Source organism: Apaloderma vittatum, unplaced genomic scaffold (assembly GCF_000703405.1).
Source record: "Apaloderma vittatum isolate BGI_N311 unplaced genomic scaffold, ASM70340v1 scaffold23750, whole genome shotgun sequence".
In the NCBI taxonomy this organism is placed as follows: domain Eukaryota; kingdom Metazoa; phylum Chordata; class Aves; order Trogoniformes; family Trogonidae; genus Apaloderma; species Apaloderma vittatum.
This window is the reverse complement of record NW_009696568.1, coordinates 33,201-48,366: the sequence shown is the minus strand read 5'-3', so window position 1 is coordinate 48,366 and position 15,166 is coordinate 33,201. Positions and strand designations below refer to the sequence as shown.

The following is a 15,166-nucleotide window of genomic DNA, read 5'->3' as shown; positions in this document are numbered from 1 at the left end:
GGCTGCCCTCTTGGCTCAGGCAGGCCTCCCCGCAAGACGGTGAAGACACCAACATTGAGAATGAAGAAGCTAAACTGGCAGAAGCTGCCCTCCAATGTGGTGAGAGGTGGGTGCTTCTGTCATAAAGTCACTGCTGCTTTAGGGGTGATCCAGGGGAGAAAATACTATCTTTGGGTTTGTCAAAGGCGAGTGACTACATTTAGGTGTAAAATTTCCTTGATTTTTATTACATCCGACCTGCAGAGTTAAAATAAATAAAAGTGGTATGAAACTACTAATATAATACAATAAACATTCCAGCTAAATCAGTATTTTGGAATAGCTTATTTAGAACTAAAATACTTTGAAATTAAAAGAAGGGGGAGGGATAGGAATACTTACCTAATTCATCATGACATGGCCTGGGTGTGAGTTCTCAATAGGCTCTGACCTGGGTTACCCAGATTTTCGTTCCCCAATTCATCTATACTTGTATCTGGGTATATTAAGGTCAGTTTCAGAAGGGCATTGAAAGAATTGGAGAGCCATGAGAATCATTTACTTTTCTCTCGATTTTTGGGTTATATTTCCCTCTCCCAGTGGATCCAAAGAGAAGCATGAAATGTGAGAAGAAATCAGGACAGGCAACATGAGCTTTGTCCTAGGAAAGCAAGGCATCCACTGCACGGAAGCTGCAGTGAAGTCTAAATGGGGTGTGTTTTCAATCACAGGAGCACTTAATTGTTGGGATTATTTTAGTAGAAACTTCTACAGTCATGTTTGGGTGATATTTTTAAAAAGATGCTGAAGAAAGTGCAGTAGGAATTAATTCAAGCAGTCTTATAGCATTATAAAAGGAGGTTCAATTATAAAATGAAGGATGGAGGATAGTCAAAAAATGTCCAGGTTGTGACCAGACCCTCAGCTGGCATGCAAGCAAGCATACACAACATCAGCCATGGGACTAGAAAAATATGGCTGAGATCCTTCTCATGCTGATCCAGTTTGCCGACCGTGGAGGGGAATTTAGGGAAGATTGAGGCTGTACGGCCTCTGCCCAGTGCTGCATCCCCTTGCCATCACATCTTGGGTTTTAGCACCAGATTTATTTACCCCTCAGGCCCTTTGGGTCATGCCTGTGGGACTTGCCCATCCTCAATAATTAGAACTTGTCCAGGACTAATATGTCTCTTCTTATTTCATTCATCTTCCAAGAAGTGTCCCTTCAAGCAACTCGCATTGCCCCAAAAGCCAGGAGCTTTAAGCTGTCCCTGTAGCCAGTCTGAACACCTTGTCTTTTTTCAGAAAGTCACTCAATGTGGGCTTCGGTGAGCAGCAGCAGTGAAGAAACAATAGAGCCCAATTATACAAGCATAGAGCAGCTGTTTTGCTTTCCACAACCAACCCCCAAGGAGAAAACGGCCGCACCAGTGAAAGCAGAACCAAAGGAGGTGAGGAGATCCCTCTTATTCTTTCAAATAAAGATTGCTGCAGACAGCTCATCTAATATGAGATATCTTCTTTTTCTTTGGTGAAGATCACATTTTTGGACTCCAAGAAAAGTCTCAATTTGAACATATTTTTGAAGCAATTTAAATGGTAAGATACGGCCAATTTTCGTGACAGTTAGTTGACAAAACTTTGAGCAGGTTTTGCATAGTATCTGGAAGGTCCTCATGAAATCTATTCTAGCCAATGCACTTTGGTGGTCTGTGTTACTGAACATTTCTGAGTTTCTCCTATGCTGTCTTTCAAATACTGAGTTCAAGAGTTTAATTATGTTTTTACATACAATACCCCCACATGTTGGCAAAGGTGTTACATCTCCATGTTACAGATAAAGTTGTGGCACAGATTTTTAGGGTGACCTAGACTGTGAGACACCTCTGGAGGTCAAATCCCACTTCAAAGCAGAGCCAATGGAGAAGATAAGAATAAAATTTTATTTTAAGGTAATCAAATGCCCAGAGACAGACATCTGAGTTGTAGGACTGATCTCTGGCCTTCAGTCATTTGACCAAGGCCAGATACAAAGTTCAGGGTGTAACAGGGATCCAGGTCCTGATTCTAAGTTAACCATGGGGACATGTCTTTCCTTTTGGATCATTGTGGCTCTTACTAGGGAAAGCATGGAGCACTTGCACAGATACATGTCTTGGTAGTGTGTGATTCTGTAAGAGGGGTGACAGCTGATTGCTTCTCCTCCCCGCAGCTCCAACGAAGAGGTGGTTGCCATGGTCCAGAATGGGGACCGGACCAAGTTTGACGTTGAGGTTCTGAAGCAGTTGCTGAAGCTGCTGCCTGAAAAACATGAGGTCAGGAGGAAAAATAGTACCCTTACTTCACAGAGCTGAACACACAGGCAGTGCAGTCTTGCAATCTTGATTTTTTATTTCTCGTTAGATAGAAAACCTGAAGGCCTTCAAAGAAGAGAAATCAAAGCTAGCAAATGCAGATCAGTTTTATCTTCTTCTCCTTCAGATTCCCAGGTAAGAATGTTGTTCATGAACTTCAGCCCAATCTTTTTTCTTGGTTTACTTATGGAAAGTTTAAATCCTCTTTATAGGAGCCTCAAAGACAGACACTGATATATATAATATAGCTGGTGGATTCCCGTTTCCACCGTAGAGCCATCTCTTGCCCTGTTACCCATATATGAAGGGCTGTTGCTGCTCCAGGACCTCCTCTCCCTCTGAAGAAGCAGCAGTTAGCCCAGACCCAGGGTTAGACCAGCCAAAGGAGCCCCTGTAACTTAATGAAGGGTAGTGTCAAACGCAGTACTAAGAAGAGGGTACCCACATGTCACATAGTGGTCAGTCTTCTCTTTGCTGATCACAATATGTCAACAGAAACTACATCCCCACTGATCCTCGAGGCAAGTGGCAGCTCCTCACCTCCTTCCACAAGCCTCAGACACTGGTCTGATGTGGATGTGGTTGACAGCAATGTTGTGGGGTTGCCAGACGTAGCAGTGGTGTGAGAAGAGGACCATTGTCCTGGCCCAGATCACAGAGCCTTTAAGCTTTGAATCACTCTCCATCCTCAGCTACCAGCTGCACATTGAATGTATGCTGATCTGTGAAGAGACCACCGTTGTGCTGGACATGATTCAGCCGAAAGCTGAAGCCATCCGGAGAGCCTGCGAAGGTAAATGACTTGACCTTATTTCTGGATTTTATTTATGACAGGAAGCTTTAACACCCTCAAAACTCCGCATGGTACTACACAGCTCCCCAAAAAAACTCACCTGCAGTCCATTCACTGGTTCACTGCAGAATACAGGATGCATCTTTAGGTATCTCCACTGATGGTCAAAAAGTCCTTAATATGACGGGACATCATCTTCCCTCAGCCCTCTTTTTTCTGCAGCAGATGTATTTCTCTGAAACACTTTCAATGGTGAAGTGTTGGAAGCTCATCAGCCCTTTCAAAGCAGCTGAATTTAGACAGTGGAGTTGGCCTCATTACAGCTAATTTATCCAGCATTATTTGCAATGTTAAGACCTTCACATAGTAATTTTCTCTGCTGCCAGAAAAGCACAATCCAAACTTCCCTCAGAAAGTAGTGATGCTTTAGTTTTTCCCTGCCTAGAAATGGAACCAGAAGAAAAAGTCTGTTATTTCAGGCTATAAATTGCTGATGCTCCAATTTTCTGACTACATGGAGAGACGATGCAATAGGCTTTAGCTTCCTGTGGCAGAAACTTCAGGTCCCACTCTGCTGAGAGCAGGATGATCTTCTTGGCACTGTCAAGTGTCGCCTGTCCTACAGAGCTAGTTCCCCCAAATCCTGCTAGGGGTTTCTTTAGCTGGCAGTACAGCTACCTGCTGGGATAAATTGAAGATTCCCCCCAAAAGTATCTTCCCAACAGCCCGTTAGTCCTTTCGGAGCTATTCCTGCCTCCAAGCTGAGTGCTTTGGAAAGCACAGCACTGCAGCACCCTATTGTGAAAGCAAGGACGGGGACTGTACCCTTCATGCCCTAGTGATCACCTCCACCATGCAAGACCAAGAACAGGGTGAGCGTGTCTGGTTTTAGCAGGTGGCAGATCATCACAGGGCTGTCAGAGCTGACTTCACTGCACAGCGAGATTAAAATTGCAGCCCAGTTATGCTTGCCCACACCGGGGTACATCAGGGTGCTTCCGAGGAAGACAGTGAATTGATGGCTGTTAGTGAGGAGGGTCCAACTCTGGGTTATTTTCCATTAGGAATGAGGGACCAGATGTAAAGAAACGTAAGTTAACAAAATGTTTTAAAGCTCATGGAATTGAATCTATGTAGACTCAGATTCTCTGCAGGCTGAGCCATTGGGCTACAAAGCTGAAATACCAGATTTAGTTTTGTGGAACTCAGAATCCCAATTTCAATGCAGTTTAGGAAATGTTCTGGTGTAACAGAGGCTTTTGTTTAAAAGTCCTTTGTGTTTTTCAGATCTTCTGAACAGTCATCGCCTGCCGCTCTTTTGTCAACTGATTCTTAAAGTTGGAAACTTTCTGAACTATGTAAGGACTTCTTTTGTCTTGCCCTCCCCCCATTACAGTATGTGGATGATCTCCTTTAGGGTTGTAATTTGAGCGGACACAGGAGTTACATCTGTTTCCTTTCCGTCTTGTAGGGAAGTCACACGGGTGATGCCGATGGGTTTAAAATCAGCACTTTACTCAAGCTAACAGAAACCAAAGCAAACCAAACCCGCATTACGCTGCTCCACCATATTCTGGAGGTACCACTAGCAAGTCCTGGGCAATAGCGAAGGGGGAGAATTTTATCTCGGGTGAACCATTTCTCCTACTTGACTTTCAGTTAATGCCACACACTCGTATTCATATCCTCCCTGGCCAGCTGCAGAGTGTCACAGGTTGGGAGCATTGGAATCACTTGGGCTGCTATAGGCTGCTTGTGGGCACTACTCAGGAAGCTCCTTATTTTAAGGAGCTGATTTCCTCCAGCATGATTCCCTACAATGGCTGGAATTTCCTTTTACATATTTGTGCAACCTGCACATGATCAGCTGTAAACCACAGAGCACTTGGCTACGAAAGCTATCCTGGCTGGTCTGTACCCATTCAGCCCTTCTGCCTTTCCACAGTCTCTCCCTTTTCCACTAGACTATGCTCAAGCTTTTTATGCTCCTCTCTAAGCCCCCATGGCTTTATTATTCCCTGCAGTGCTGGTTTTTTCCTTTTTTCTCCATGTTCTGCTCTGCCACCTTCATTTATCAAGGTCCCACCATTCCAGTTAGGTATGTTCAAGCCTGGCTTTAGCTGGCAGTAGCTTCAGCAAGCTCAGCCTTTAAGTTAAACTATGCAAATAAGATTCAAGCCCTTTTGATACCCTCCTTGGACCACGGGAAGTGTCAGGCTGCACCAAACCACAGTCCTACCTCTTTCCATGGTCAAGAGTATGTATTTAAGAAGAGGATGGAAGAAGAGCTCAGCGGCAGGTCAGCTTTGCTTTGAACTAGAGTATTTTCCAACATTCAGCCCTCTTGTACGTAGCCCAGGAGCAAGGCCATTCCTCTCTGGATGTGCTGTCCTGTTTTATAGGATCATAGAGTGGTCTGGGATGGAAGCGACATTTAAAGGTCCAACCTCCCTGCAGTGAGCAGAGACATCTTTTAACTAGACCAGGTTGCTCAGAGCCCCATCCAACCTAATCTTGAATGTTTCCAGGCATGGGGCTTCTACCACCTCTCTGAGCAAACCATTTCAGTGTTGAATGTCCCAGATCTGAGTGCAGCTCGGCTCTGTGAAGCAAAGCAAACTGCAGAGGGGCAGCAGCAGCAGGACTTGGTGCAGACATCCTTCTCAGGCACTTCTGCCCATGTCTCTTCACCCCAGCTTCCTCTCTCAGTTTCTGCCACACAGCAAATAACATTTCTTTCTCTCTTCTGTTTCAGGAAGTAGAAAACAGCCACACGGACCTACTGGAACTGCCAAAGGATCTTGAAAATGTTTCAAAAGCAGCAGGGTAAAATTGTGTGTCACTTCCTTGGAATTAAAACCAAAAAAAATTATCACATACACATCAACAATGTACCAGAAATTAGGGCACATGCAGCTGGTATAGCTCATTAACAAGACGGCATCTTATTTAGTTTTAACCAAAGATTTGCTTGATGAATGTCGAAGCCTCTTTACTCTATAAAAGTTCTACTACAGCTGGCAACACTTAGGGCTCAAATTTGCAGCACATTCAGTTAATGCTGCCTCCCAGGCCCTTCCAAAATCTGCACTGCCTTTGTGGTAGCAAGAGCTTGTGAAGGCCAGCTACCCAGAAGGATTTCTGAAGTGCCTTCAACCAGGGAAAGTGAGCTAATGCCAAGCTCTGAGGGTAGAGAACAGCCCTTTGAATGGGTGGACTCCTTTTGGCATTTATCTGCTCAACATAATGTTGTAGGTAGTCCTGGAGTCTTTTCATAAGTGCTGTGGAGGGATCCTGTTTCCATGAGCTCGAACTGTACAGAGAGGTCAGAGCTCAGGCTTCAGTGAAAGTGAAGTAGTGGGAAATAGAGGGACAACCAAACTGCCAACTCAGGCTTGTCCACTCTTTGGTCAGCGCAAGATGCTGGAGTGTCAGCTAATGGGGGATTTCTCTGTGATTTCAGAATTAATCTTGATATTATACGCACCGAGTCCAGTACCAACTTAAAGAAGTTGCTGGAGCTTCAGCGAAAAGTCACATCATCAAACGACGATGTGAAACAGCAGTATGAAAAACCTATCCAGGTCAGTAACGGAGCTCCCTTATGTGTCCCACACTACACACACAGAGGCAGTGCACAATGTATATGCAGCTGAGGAGGCTCATGAGAGGGTGGAAAATATTGCCACAAGACACGCTCTCAGAGTTGGAACCAGGCTGTGATACCACACGACCCAGACCTGTCAATGTCTATTTGCCAGCTCCATCCCACACCCAGATACCTTTGGTGGGCCATTTCCTAAGGCCCCTGCCTCAATCCCTCTCCACTCTGTTGTGTGAATCCTCACTTTACTTAAAGATGTTCACCTTCTGTGTGGATCACCAGAGTAAAGCCATTCCCTTGGGATTGAGCTTTGCACTGGGCTTTCCACATCTTGCTGGAGTCACCCCTGTAAACTGACACAGCACAATCACCAGCAGCTGAGATCATCCAGAAAACTTAAGTTTCTTCCCACTTCAGAAACTCTGCTGCAGCCAGGGCCCTGAGTCCTGCTCCAAGCTCTTACACTGACACCCTTTTTTCTTCAAGTGCACTTCACTCATTGTCCTCTGGATGGTGTTTTACTGTGTATATTAAATGTGTTTCAGGATAGCATCGATGCCTCCAGAAAGCTGCAAGAAGAATTTGAAACCATTGAAAGGAAGAGAGAAGAACTTGCAAATTATCTCTGTGAAGACCCAAGCAAGTTGTCCTTAGAGGACATATTTAGCACCATGAAGACCTTCAGAGAACTCTTCATCCGAGCCCTGAAGGTTGGCGTCAGCACACGTGATGCTGAGCACCCCTAGTACTGGTGCATGCCTCAGCTCCAACAGGGCCGGGGTGGGCACCTGAATCTGATTATAGCCTCCTCCTTTTGGCACTTGTCATGAGATCACCTGGTGAAGAGGTGTCTGATCCCTACCCCAGTGCATCTTAATGCAGTGCTTATGCTCCTGGCCTGGTCCAGATCCTGGTGATTTGTGATCTTTAGCTTCAGTGTCACAACCTGAGCAAACAGACTCAGAAAGGGGATGTGTAGTAAAAAAACCCACCAGTTTGGAGGAAATTGTGGCTTCAGTACCTTCCACTTTTGCCTCAGCTAAAGATCAGGCAGAAGATCTGTGCACTGGTAGGTAGTGGTCTTAGGCAGATCACCACTGCCATCTCCTTCTGAGATGCACCAGCAGTTTTCCTCTCACCCTCTTGGCAAGATAGCTCTTATTCCCCATGCCCATTTTATTTATTGCACAGGATAAGGGCTGGATTTCTCTTCCTCCTTTGCAACCATGTGCAGATCTTCCTTCTCTTCATCAGCTTTTCTAGCAGACATTTGGCCAACTTTCTCACGCCCCTGTTACCTCACTGCAGGAAAACAAGGACAGAAAGGAGCAAGCTGCCAAAGCGGAGAAGAGGAAGAAACAGCTGGAAGAGGAAGAGGGGAAGAGACAGAAGGGAGAGAATGGAAAAGTCAGTGAGTATCTGAAAGGCCTTCACAAGAGATAGATGGAACCAACAGGAGCTCTTTGCTAATCCTGCTTTAATGGACTAGTAGTGGTAATTTATTTTAAGGGCTTCCAGGTGCTGGCTGACTAACGCTTTTAGGTGTCTTACAGCCTTAGCTAAGAATTGACTCTTCAGAGTTGCAGCTGGGCAGAGAAGTTAATTTTAGGTTTGCTGACTGAACAGCAGAGAGAAAAAAAAATAAATTGGATCATTTCAGTTAATTTTTTCAGTTTCTAAACATAACTTCTGAATCCCAAATCTAACAAGAAACATTTGACTTCTCCCTGCTCTGGAATCCCTATGTACACTTGAATAGTCTTTTTTTACCACAAACTACTGACATCCCCAAAATCTTGCAGATACTTTCAATCTATGTTTCTCTGGATGAGGACTTTTCAGGTGCAACTGAAAAGTACACTTGGAAGAGGCTGAGAGGAAAGAAGAATCAAGATTATTTTCCCTCCATCCCCACCCCTCCACCCCCCAAAAAAGCTCCCCAGCGACATAGGCAGCAAACAGGAGGCATTTAAAGGTCATGCTACAACGAGGCACAAGCCTGGGCAGAGCTGGTGCTGCTGGTACCAGCCTGTAGCACCCAGGCTTTGGGGTAAATCTTTGGCTTTCAACCAGGACATGCTGCTGTGGGGGCACAGAGCAGGGGCTACTCCCAAGCTTCGCATCATCAGAGTCTTGGTTTTGCCCCATGTTTGCTTGTACGGGGGCAGCAGTACCCACCCCAGGCAATAGCATAGCTGCAAAGTCTCCTTCTGCCCCATCCTATGGGCAGGTTTAACACCCGTCTCTCTCTCTCTCCCCCCCAGTTAAGAAGGGGCTGGTGAAGCAGGAGGAGGTGTGTGTCATTGACGCGCTGCTAGCAGACATAAGGAAGGGGTTCACACTGAGAAAGACAAAGAACAGACATGAGTTGGATTCAGTTCCTAAAACCTTGCCAGAGGAGAGTCCGGAGGAGAGCCTGTCTGGTAAGGACACAGACCCGACTGTACCTGCAGCTATTCATTCCCATCTGCCTCTGAGCCCGAGCCAAGCAAGAAGCCTTCGTTTTCACATTTGCGGCATTCTTTTTTTTAAGGAGGCTTTGCAACCAGCACTGTGAAGGAGAGGAGCAGAGAGCCCTGAGCGGTTGCCAACCAAGTCTTTCCCAGAATTAGCAACAATATGGAGGAGCATGGCTTGCACCCGTGCTGATAAACCCTCTTGAGAGGCACAGCCCATAGGTCAGCCAGAGAACCATGCTGGTGGGGCACTGGTGTCATCCGCACATGAGACCCCTCCCTGTTATGGCATCTCAGTGGCACAGCTTGTCATAAAAAGCCCTTAAAAAAAGATTAGAAACCCCTATTTGCAGAAGAACCCAAGTCCTTTAGGTGCTTTTTAGGAGACGGCCCATGGGTTTATTTTTAATCTGGTCTCTTGAACTTGGTGTTACTGCATTTTAGATAGGTCCAAAGGCATTGACCTGGCTTGTGCACTGTGACTCTCCTACATCTGCTCTGCAAGGGCAGGGTCAGGCTGGCTGATGGGCAGTCTTGAGGTCCTCATGCAGCCAAGCCAGCAGTCCCACCTGGTTCGGGACCTTGTAGGTTGGTTCCCTCTTCCAGCCATAGGCTTTCAGGGACACTTGCAAGTCCAGGGCCTTACACAGAAATCAACTGGTTGGCAGTAAAGATTCATCAACACCTGCTGAAAACAGAGCAGGGGCTTTGCTAAGCTGGAATCCTGGAGTCCAAGTGGGGTGACCACGTGGGGTGACCACATGGGGTGTAAGGAGGGGAGGTACAGTGAGGATAAAATGGTGCTGCCTCTGCGTATCTGCTTTAGGGTCAGTGCGCCCTCTACAGGCAGCTGCTAGCTTGAAATGTGGTGCAACTCTGCATCTGTGTCTGACTGCATGTTTTCTGTTTAAAGGAAAGATCACTACGGATCCACAAGCAGTGGGAAAGCAGATTGATGATAAGACCAAGCAAAACAGCGATGGTCATCCCTCAGAAAGCACTGCCCCCTCAACCACTGCCCGGATGGAGACGGGTGGAGATGTTGCAAATGCCTCAGCTTCAAACCAGGCATTATATAAAAACAACGCTGGAGGAAATTTGCCACCAGAGTCCCAAATGGAATGCCCCTCAGTAAGCTTGGTGGAAGTTGATGGGATCGGTCAGCCTGTGTCAGCCACCGGGATGGAGCAGGCAGACAGCTGGGCAAGCCTCCAGCCAAACGCAAAGAGCGGCTCCGTTGCCTTCTCTGCTGCTAACATAGGCACAGGGATAAGGTTTGCAAGCAGCAGTTCAGGCATTGCTCTGAGAGACCAAGTCAATGGGTCCACCTCAGACGGCAAGGACAAGGAGTGCCCAGCTGAAGGCTCAGAGAGCTATAGGTTGGCACAGGAGTCAGAAATCCAGCTTAGAGAGGCTGGGGTCGACCCTGGCAGCGCTCAGTCTGCTCCCTGTGATGAGGCTCATCAGGCAGAGTTGAAAGACACGGCAAAGGAAAATGAAGACCCAGGTGCAGACTCGCTGTTGGACACCTCTCAAGAGAAGTCCTTCTCAGAGGAGCCAGCCACTGACTCCTCTTGTTCAGCAACACTCACCCCAGGGCAAACTCACACTGACAGAGAAAAGCAGAGGCCGTCTGGGAAACGGAGGAAGAAGAAGAGGCACAGCAAAAGCTACTCAGGTAGCCTATTTCATATATAGCCCTCAGGGACTGAGTTAAACTAGGGAGGTTTTGTCATACCTGTTCCACCTAACTTTGAGGACCAATGCCTCCTGTCCCTAGAGCCATGCTGTTTTGTGGAGCTGTTATTTTTTAAAACCTGAAAGAGATTTAAAAAGAAAAACACAAGCATAGTTCATTCTCTCGATGCGTGTAAGTAGTTTATAAAGAGGTAATGATGAATCAATAATTAAAAAGCCCATTAACACATAGGCAGTAAAGATGGCAATAAGCACATCTGTCAAGTGTGCTCAAAACAGTTACAAGGCACAGTTATGTGCAAACAGGAGCTCCATTAGACTCCATAAGAGCAGTTAATACTGGGTACTTAATCAGCAATCGCCCCCCTCTCAACCACTTCTAAACACATCAGCGCTGCTGTGGGGATGTTTGTTTTTTCTTCTCCTAAGCCAGGTTGCAAGAGTACTTTGCCTGCAGTAACTTGACAGCCTACCCCAGGGGTACTTTGGGTTGCTCTTGAACATCAGGCTATCAGCAATTAAAAAATAGTGGCTTGCTGATGCTTCTGTCGAGGATAGCATTTGACCATCTGAATTCGTCCCCCATGGGGGACTACGCTGCTGGAGAGAGCTCAGCTGCCGGAGGCACGGAGCTACCCGGGTCTCCACCTCATGGTGGACATCCAGAGCTGCTCCTAAACCTGGGAAGCGCATCCAAGTCCCTCAGACTCTACCGAGCTGAAGCTGCCCTTGGGTGGGTACTTTAAGCCCAAATTAGAGGTGCCTCATAGGGAAGGCACATGGGTCTGTCAGCCTTTTAGAAAGGTGCAATTTACCATCCAAAGCCTATTTTCTGCAAGATCCTGAGGTCAAAGAGATGGACAGGGAAAGTGGTGGAAGCCTCTTTTTATCAATGTTTAATGTTTTTCCTTCCAAGGAAGATGGAGGAGAAAGGAAAGGAGGGTTTGAATAAACCACTGCTGAGAAAGATGGCATGAGTTGAGCACCTACCACAGAGGGACTTACCCTAAAAACGCCAGCATGCCCTGGGGCTGTAGTTATTTATGTTTCTAAACATGCCACTTCCCCCTAGTTAAAAAACAAGCCACAAATCAGAAGTGGTTTCCCAGAGCAGTGGTTCCTGAACTTGCTTCCCAGGAGGCAACAGGAGGAGCTGCAGCAACAGGAGCACCCCACACTCCGTGCTGTGCCCATGCTTTCCTGACATCTAAATTATTATTTCTAGCTTAAAGAACTGACCCTGCCCAAAAGCCTCGCGGCTCCCTGGACATCCAGGGACAGCATCTTAGGAAATTCTCTGCTACTGGACAGTGTTGTCACTCTAAAAGTTTCCTTGTTGTTACATTTGCCTTGCCATGATCATCTATATTTAGTGTCTCTCTTTTGTTTAAAAGCAGAGATTGAGACTGATACTGGAGATAATAAAACAAAAAAAGGTTGTGTGGTACAATGAGGAGGTATGTAAATTCACAAAGGTGTTTCTATGTGAACTAACCACAGCACTGAGACTTCACAGACCTAATCAGTATTCGGCATATCAGCTAAGCTTTTTGTCTTTGTGTTTAATCACAAATACATGTAAAAATTTGTTACTCTGATTTTTATTCTCCAGGGTGTTGATCTTGCATTGAGTGGAGTCAGTACTGATCTCCCCTCAACACAGGGTCACAGCCCACATGTCTGTTCTCTGTGTCAGCAGCAGCCAAGCCACTTTTCCCTGCAGATATTTAAAAGTCATCACTCTAACCAAGTGAATCCAGCTTCATGTGATCTACGAAGTCCTTGCTTTGATCCAATTATTTTCTCAAAAACTGTAAACATGCAATTTCAGTACCTACCTCCTGCAAAGAACAGTGTTTGCTTAGCTTGCAGGTAGCCACTTCCTATAATAGTGTTTAAATATGGTATCTGAAAAAGGGAATAAAACACTGGACTCGGCAAAAAGTACTAGATGGGGCAAGATACCAGCTCCAACTCAAAGTCAAATTCAGTTCCAGACTTGCACACAAACTGGTCCATTGGAACAAACAGACCATACATACATTTCTTATGTGCATTCATGCAGCTTTCTGGGGTGGGGGGGTAGGTCATTTGGCTTTTGTCACAAAAAAACCCATAATACAGGTAAACCAAATTTCTAGTGAAATTGTGTACCAAGTTCTCCACATCCTTCACTGATACTGGCAACTTACGGTTGCCCCTCAAGAGAAAAGTTAAGGAGTTTCAGGACGAGACATATATTTGCAAAACTTGCCTGTTTTTCTAACAAGAGGAAAAAAAAGCAGGAAAAAGAAACAATCAAAACACTCGCTGTACTGAAATTGCATAGTTACGCATTGTCCTTTCCATGCTGATGAGCATCTCTTATGAACTAAATCAATAATGTCAAATTTCTGTCTGTCTCGTTTCCTATAAGGAATGTGTTTATTCTCCAGCACCGCCAGTGCCCGGAACTGGCAGCCTGGCCCTGAGCCCTGCTCCCACACAGCCCAGCAGCCCCAGTCCCTAGGATGGTGGAACAGAGAAATTACTGTGGGATTTTCACACAGGGTTACTTTGGTTCCTGCACCTGAAGCACCATTGTTAGCGAGAGAAAATGAGATATAAATTGAGTAGTTGCAGTCCTGACTACTCTGGCCTTTCTCTTGGACCTTTCTGTGCTGTAGCACAGGACTACATCAAGTTGAAAAGGGAAGTAGCTCTGTTGGTTTAAAAATCCTAAGGAAGGTTTGCAGCAAGAGCAGAAAATAGTAGCAGTGAGGCACAGGTAAGCAATATGTTAGGACCAGCGGCCGTGCTGCGCAGGAAGGACGGCTGAAACCGTGAGTTAAGTGTAACTTGGATGATGTGTTCTAAACATAGAGATTCCAGCATGCAGGCTTAAGAAAAGTAATATTTCAAAAGAAATAGAGACATAGACAGCTCTGAATTCCCCTTACAAGACATAGGAAAGCACTACAGAGGGATGCATGGACAAACAGTACCTTTATGCAGTGAGCGTGACAGGCAGGAGTTTCAGCGCATCCTTGAAAGGCAGCGCCCGGCACGACCACATTGCGCCGGCAGCGCCCGCCTGTGCTTCCGTGCCAGGAGGGCAGAGACAAGCTGCACCTTGAAACCAGCAATTCCCTTTTTCCTCTGCTCCCGTCTTGATGTCACTTGCAAAGGTTAGAGGAAGGAAAAATCAGTTTGCTCCTCTTAGTGTCCAGCCATGGTGCTTCCTCACCTAAATGCAGCTCAAGTCCATCCGTCTTGATATGACTGACTCGGCAAGACTTGAGTGTTCCCCATCAATATTTTTTCCTGGGATGTTCAACCTCTTTCTGTTTGTTTTTTTTCCTCAAGCACACATGGTCTGTTCAGGTCACGGCACCACATCTCTTTTGGTACAGGATTTTTCTCTCTCTGGTGGATTTTCTGGATGTGGAAGTTGCTGAGTATCAGTGAAGCTGCAAGAATCTTCTCCCTTCTTGTGCAGATCCAGCTGCAGGGATCAAGACTACATCCCCTTATCAGTTTTTAGAACTTCTGTAAGAGTAGCAGAGTAATGACAGGGACAGCCTGTGACTCTATGAAATAACATTTCAGAGCACTAAAGACTGTTGTAATCAGCTACTGAGCTCTTGCCTCACCTTGATTATATTTTGTTAATGCAGCAATTTCTGCAGTAGTGTTCATGTTCTTTAAATGTCAGCTTTTACACCCAAGCTAAGAGTGGTATCCCATATTATCTCCATATTCCTGAAGGAAATGATTCAGCTGGTTTTCCGTGGAATCAGGGCACTGGTGGTCACACTGTGTTTGTGTGTGTCCGGGTAAAATCTGAACTCATGTCCGGGTAAAATCTGAACTCATTTCCAACCAAATCTGAAAAGAGCTTGAAGAAAGACCATTTAACAAAACCTAACAGTCAAACAGAGGAGGTATTGTACAAATGCCTGAACTTGGGGGAGGTGCTTTTGGAGTTCCCTTGCCTTAGCCTGTAGAGAGTTGCTACAGACAAATGTTCACATCTGTTTGTGCAGCTTGCTCTTCCCTCCCCGCCCATCTTTATGTCAGTTGGAAAGCTTAGTGGAAACAAAAGTCTTGGAAGCCCAAGTCCATAAGCAATCAGGCTTTGGCAGTTTCCCTGCTCACAGATCTACTTGATTTATTCCCTAGAAAATTAAAGAACAAACCAACCTGGGAGCATAGGCCGGTGCTCGGAGACCACAGCCTAGTGAGGAGGGAGGGAAGGGGCAGGAGGCAGGGACAGCACTGCCACATGCACATGGCACAGTGG

At 46.0% G+C, this 15,166-nt stretch overlaps 1 protein-coding gene across 1 annotated transcript; it reads left to right on the top strand.

Annotated features, from left to right (window-relative positions):
• Positions 1 to 9: 9 nt before the first annotated feature.
• Positions 10 to 12,337, top strand: LOC104269797 (inverted formin-2-like; the record flags this gene model as incomplete). Its single annotated transcript, XM_009875518.1, has 15 exons — positions 10 to 106; positions 1,285 to 1,430; positions 1,517 to 1,578; positions 2,192 to 2,294; positions 2,383 to 2,468; positions 3,026 to 3,126; positions 4,414 to 4,484; positions 4,598 to 4,705; positions 5,882 to 5,952; positions 6,590 to 6,710; positions 7,276 to 7,440; positions 8,039 to 8,141; positions 8,995 to 9,153; positions 10,100 to 10,864; positions 12,279 to 12,337. Coding segments are annotated over 15 exons (2,217 nt in total), but the record flags the coding sequence as incomplete, so codon positions are not given.
• Positions 12,338 to 15,166: the final 2,829 nt, after the last annotated feature.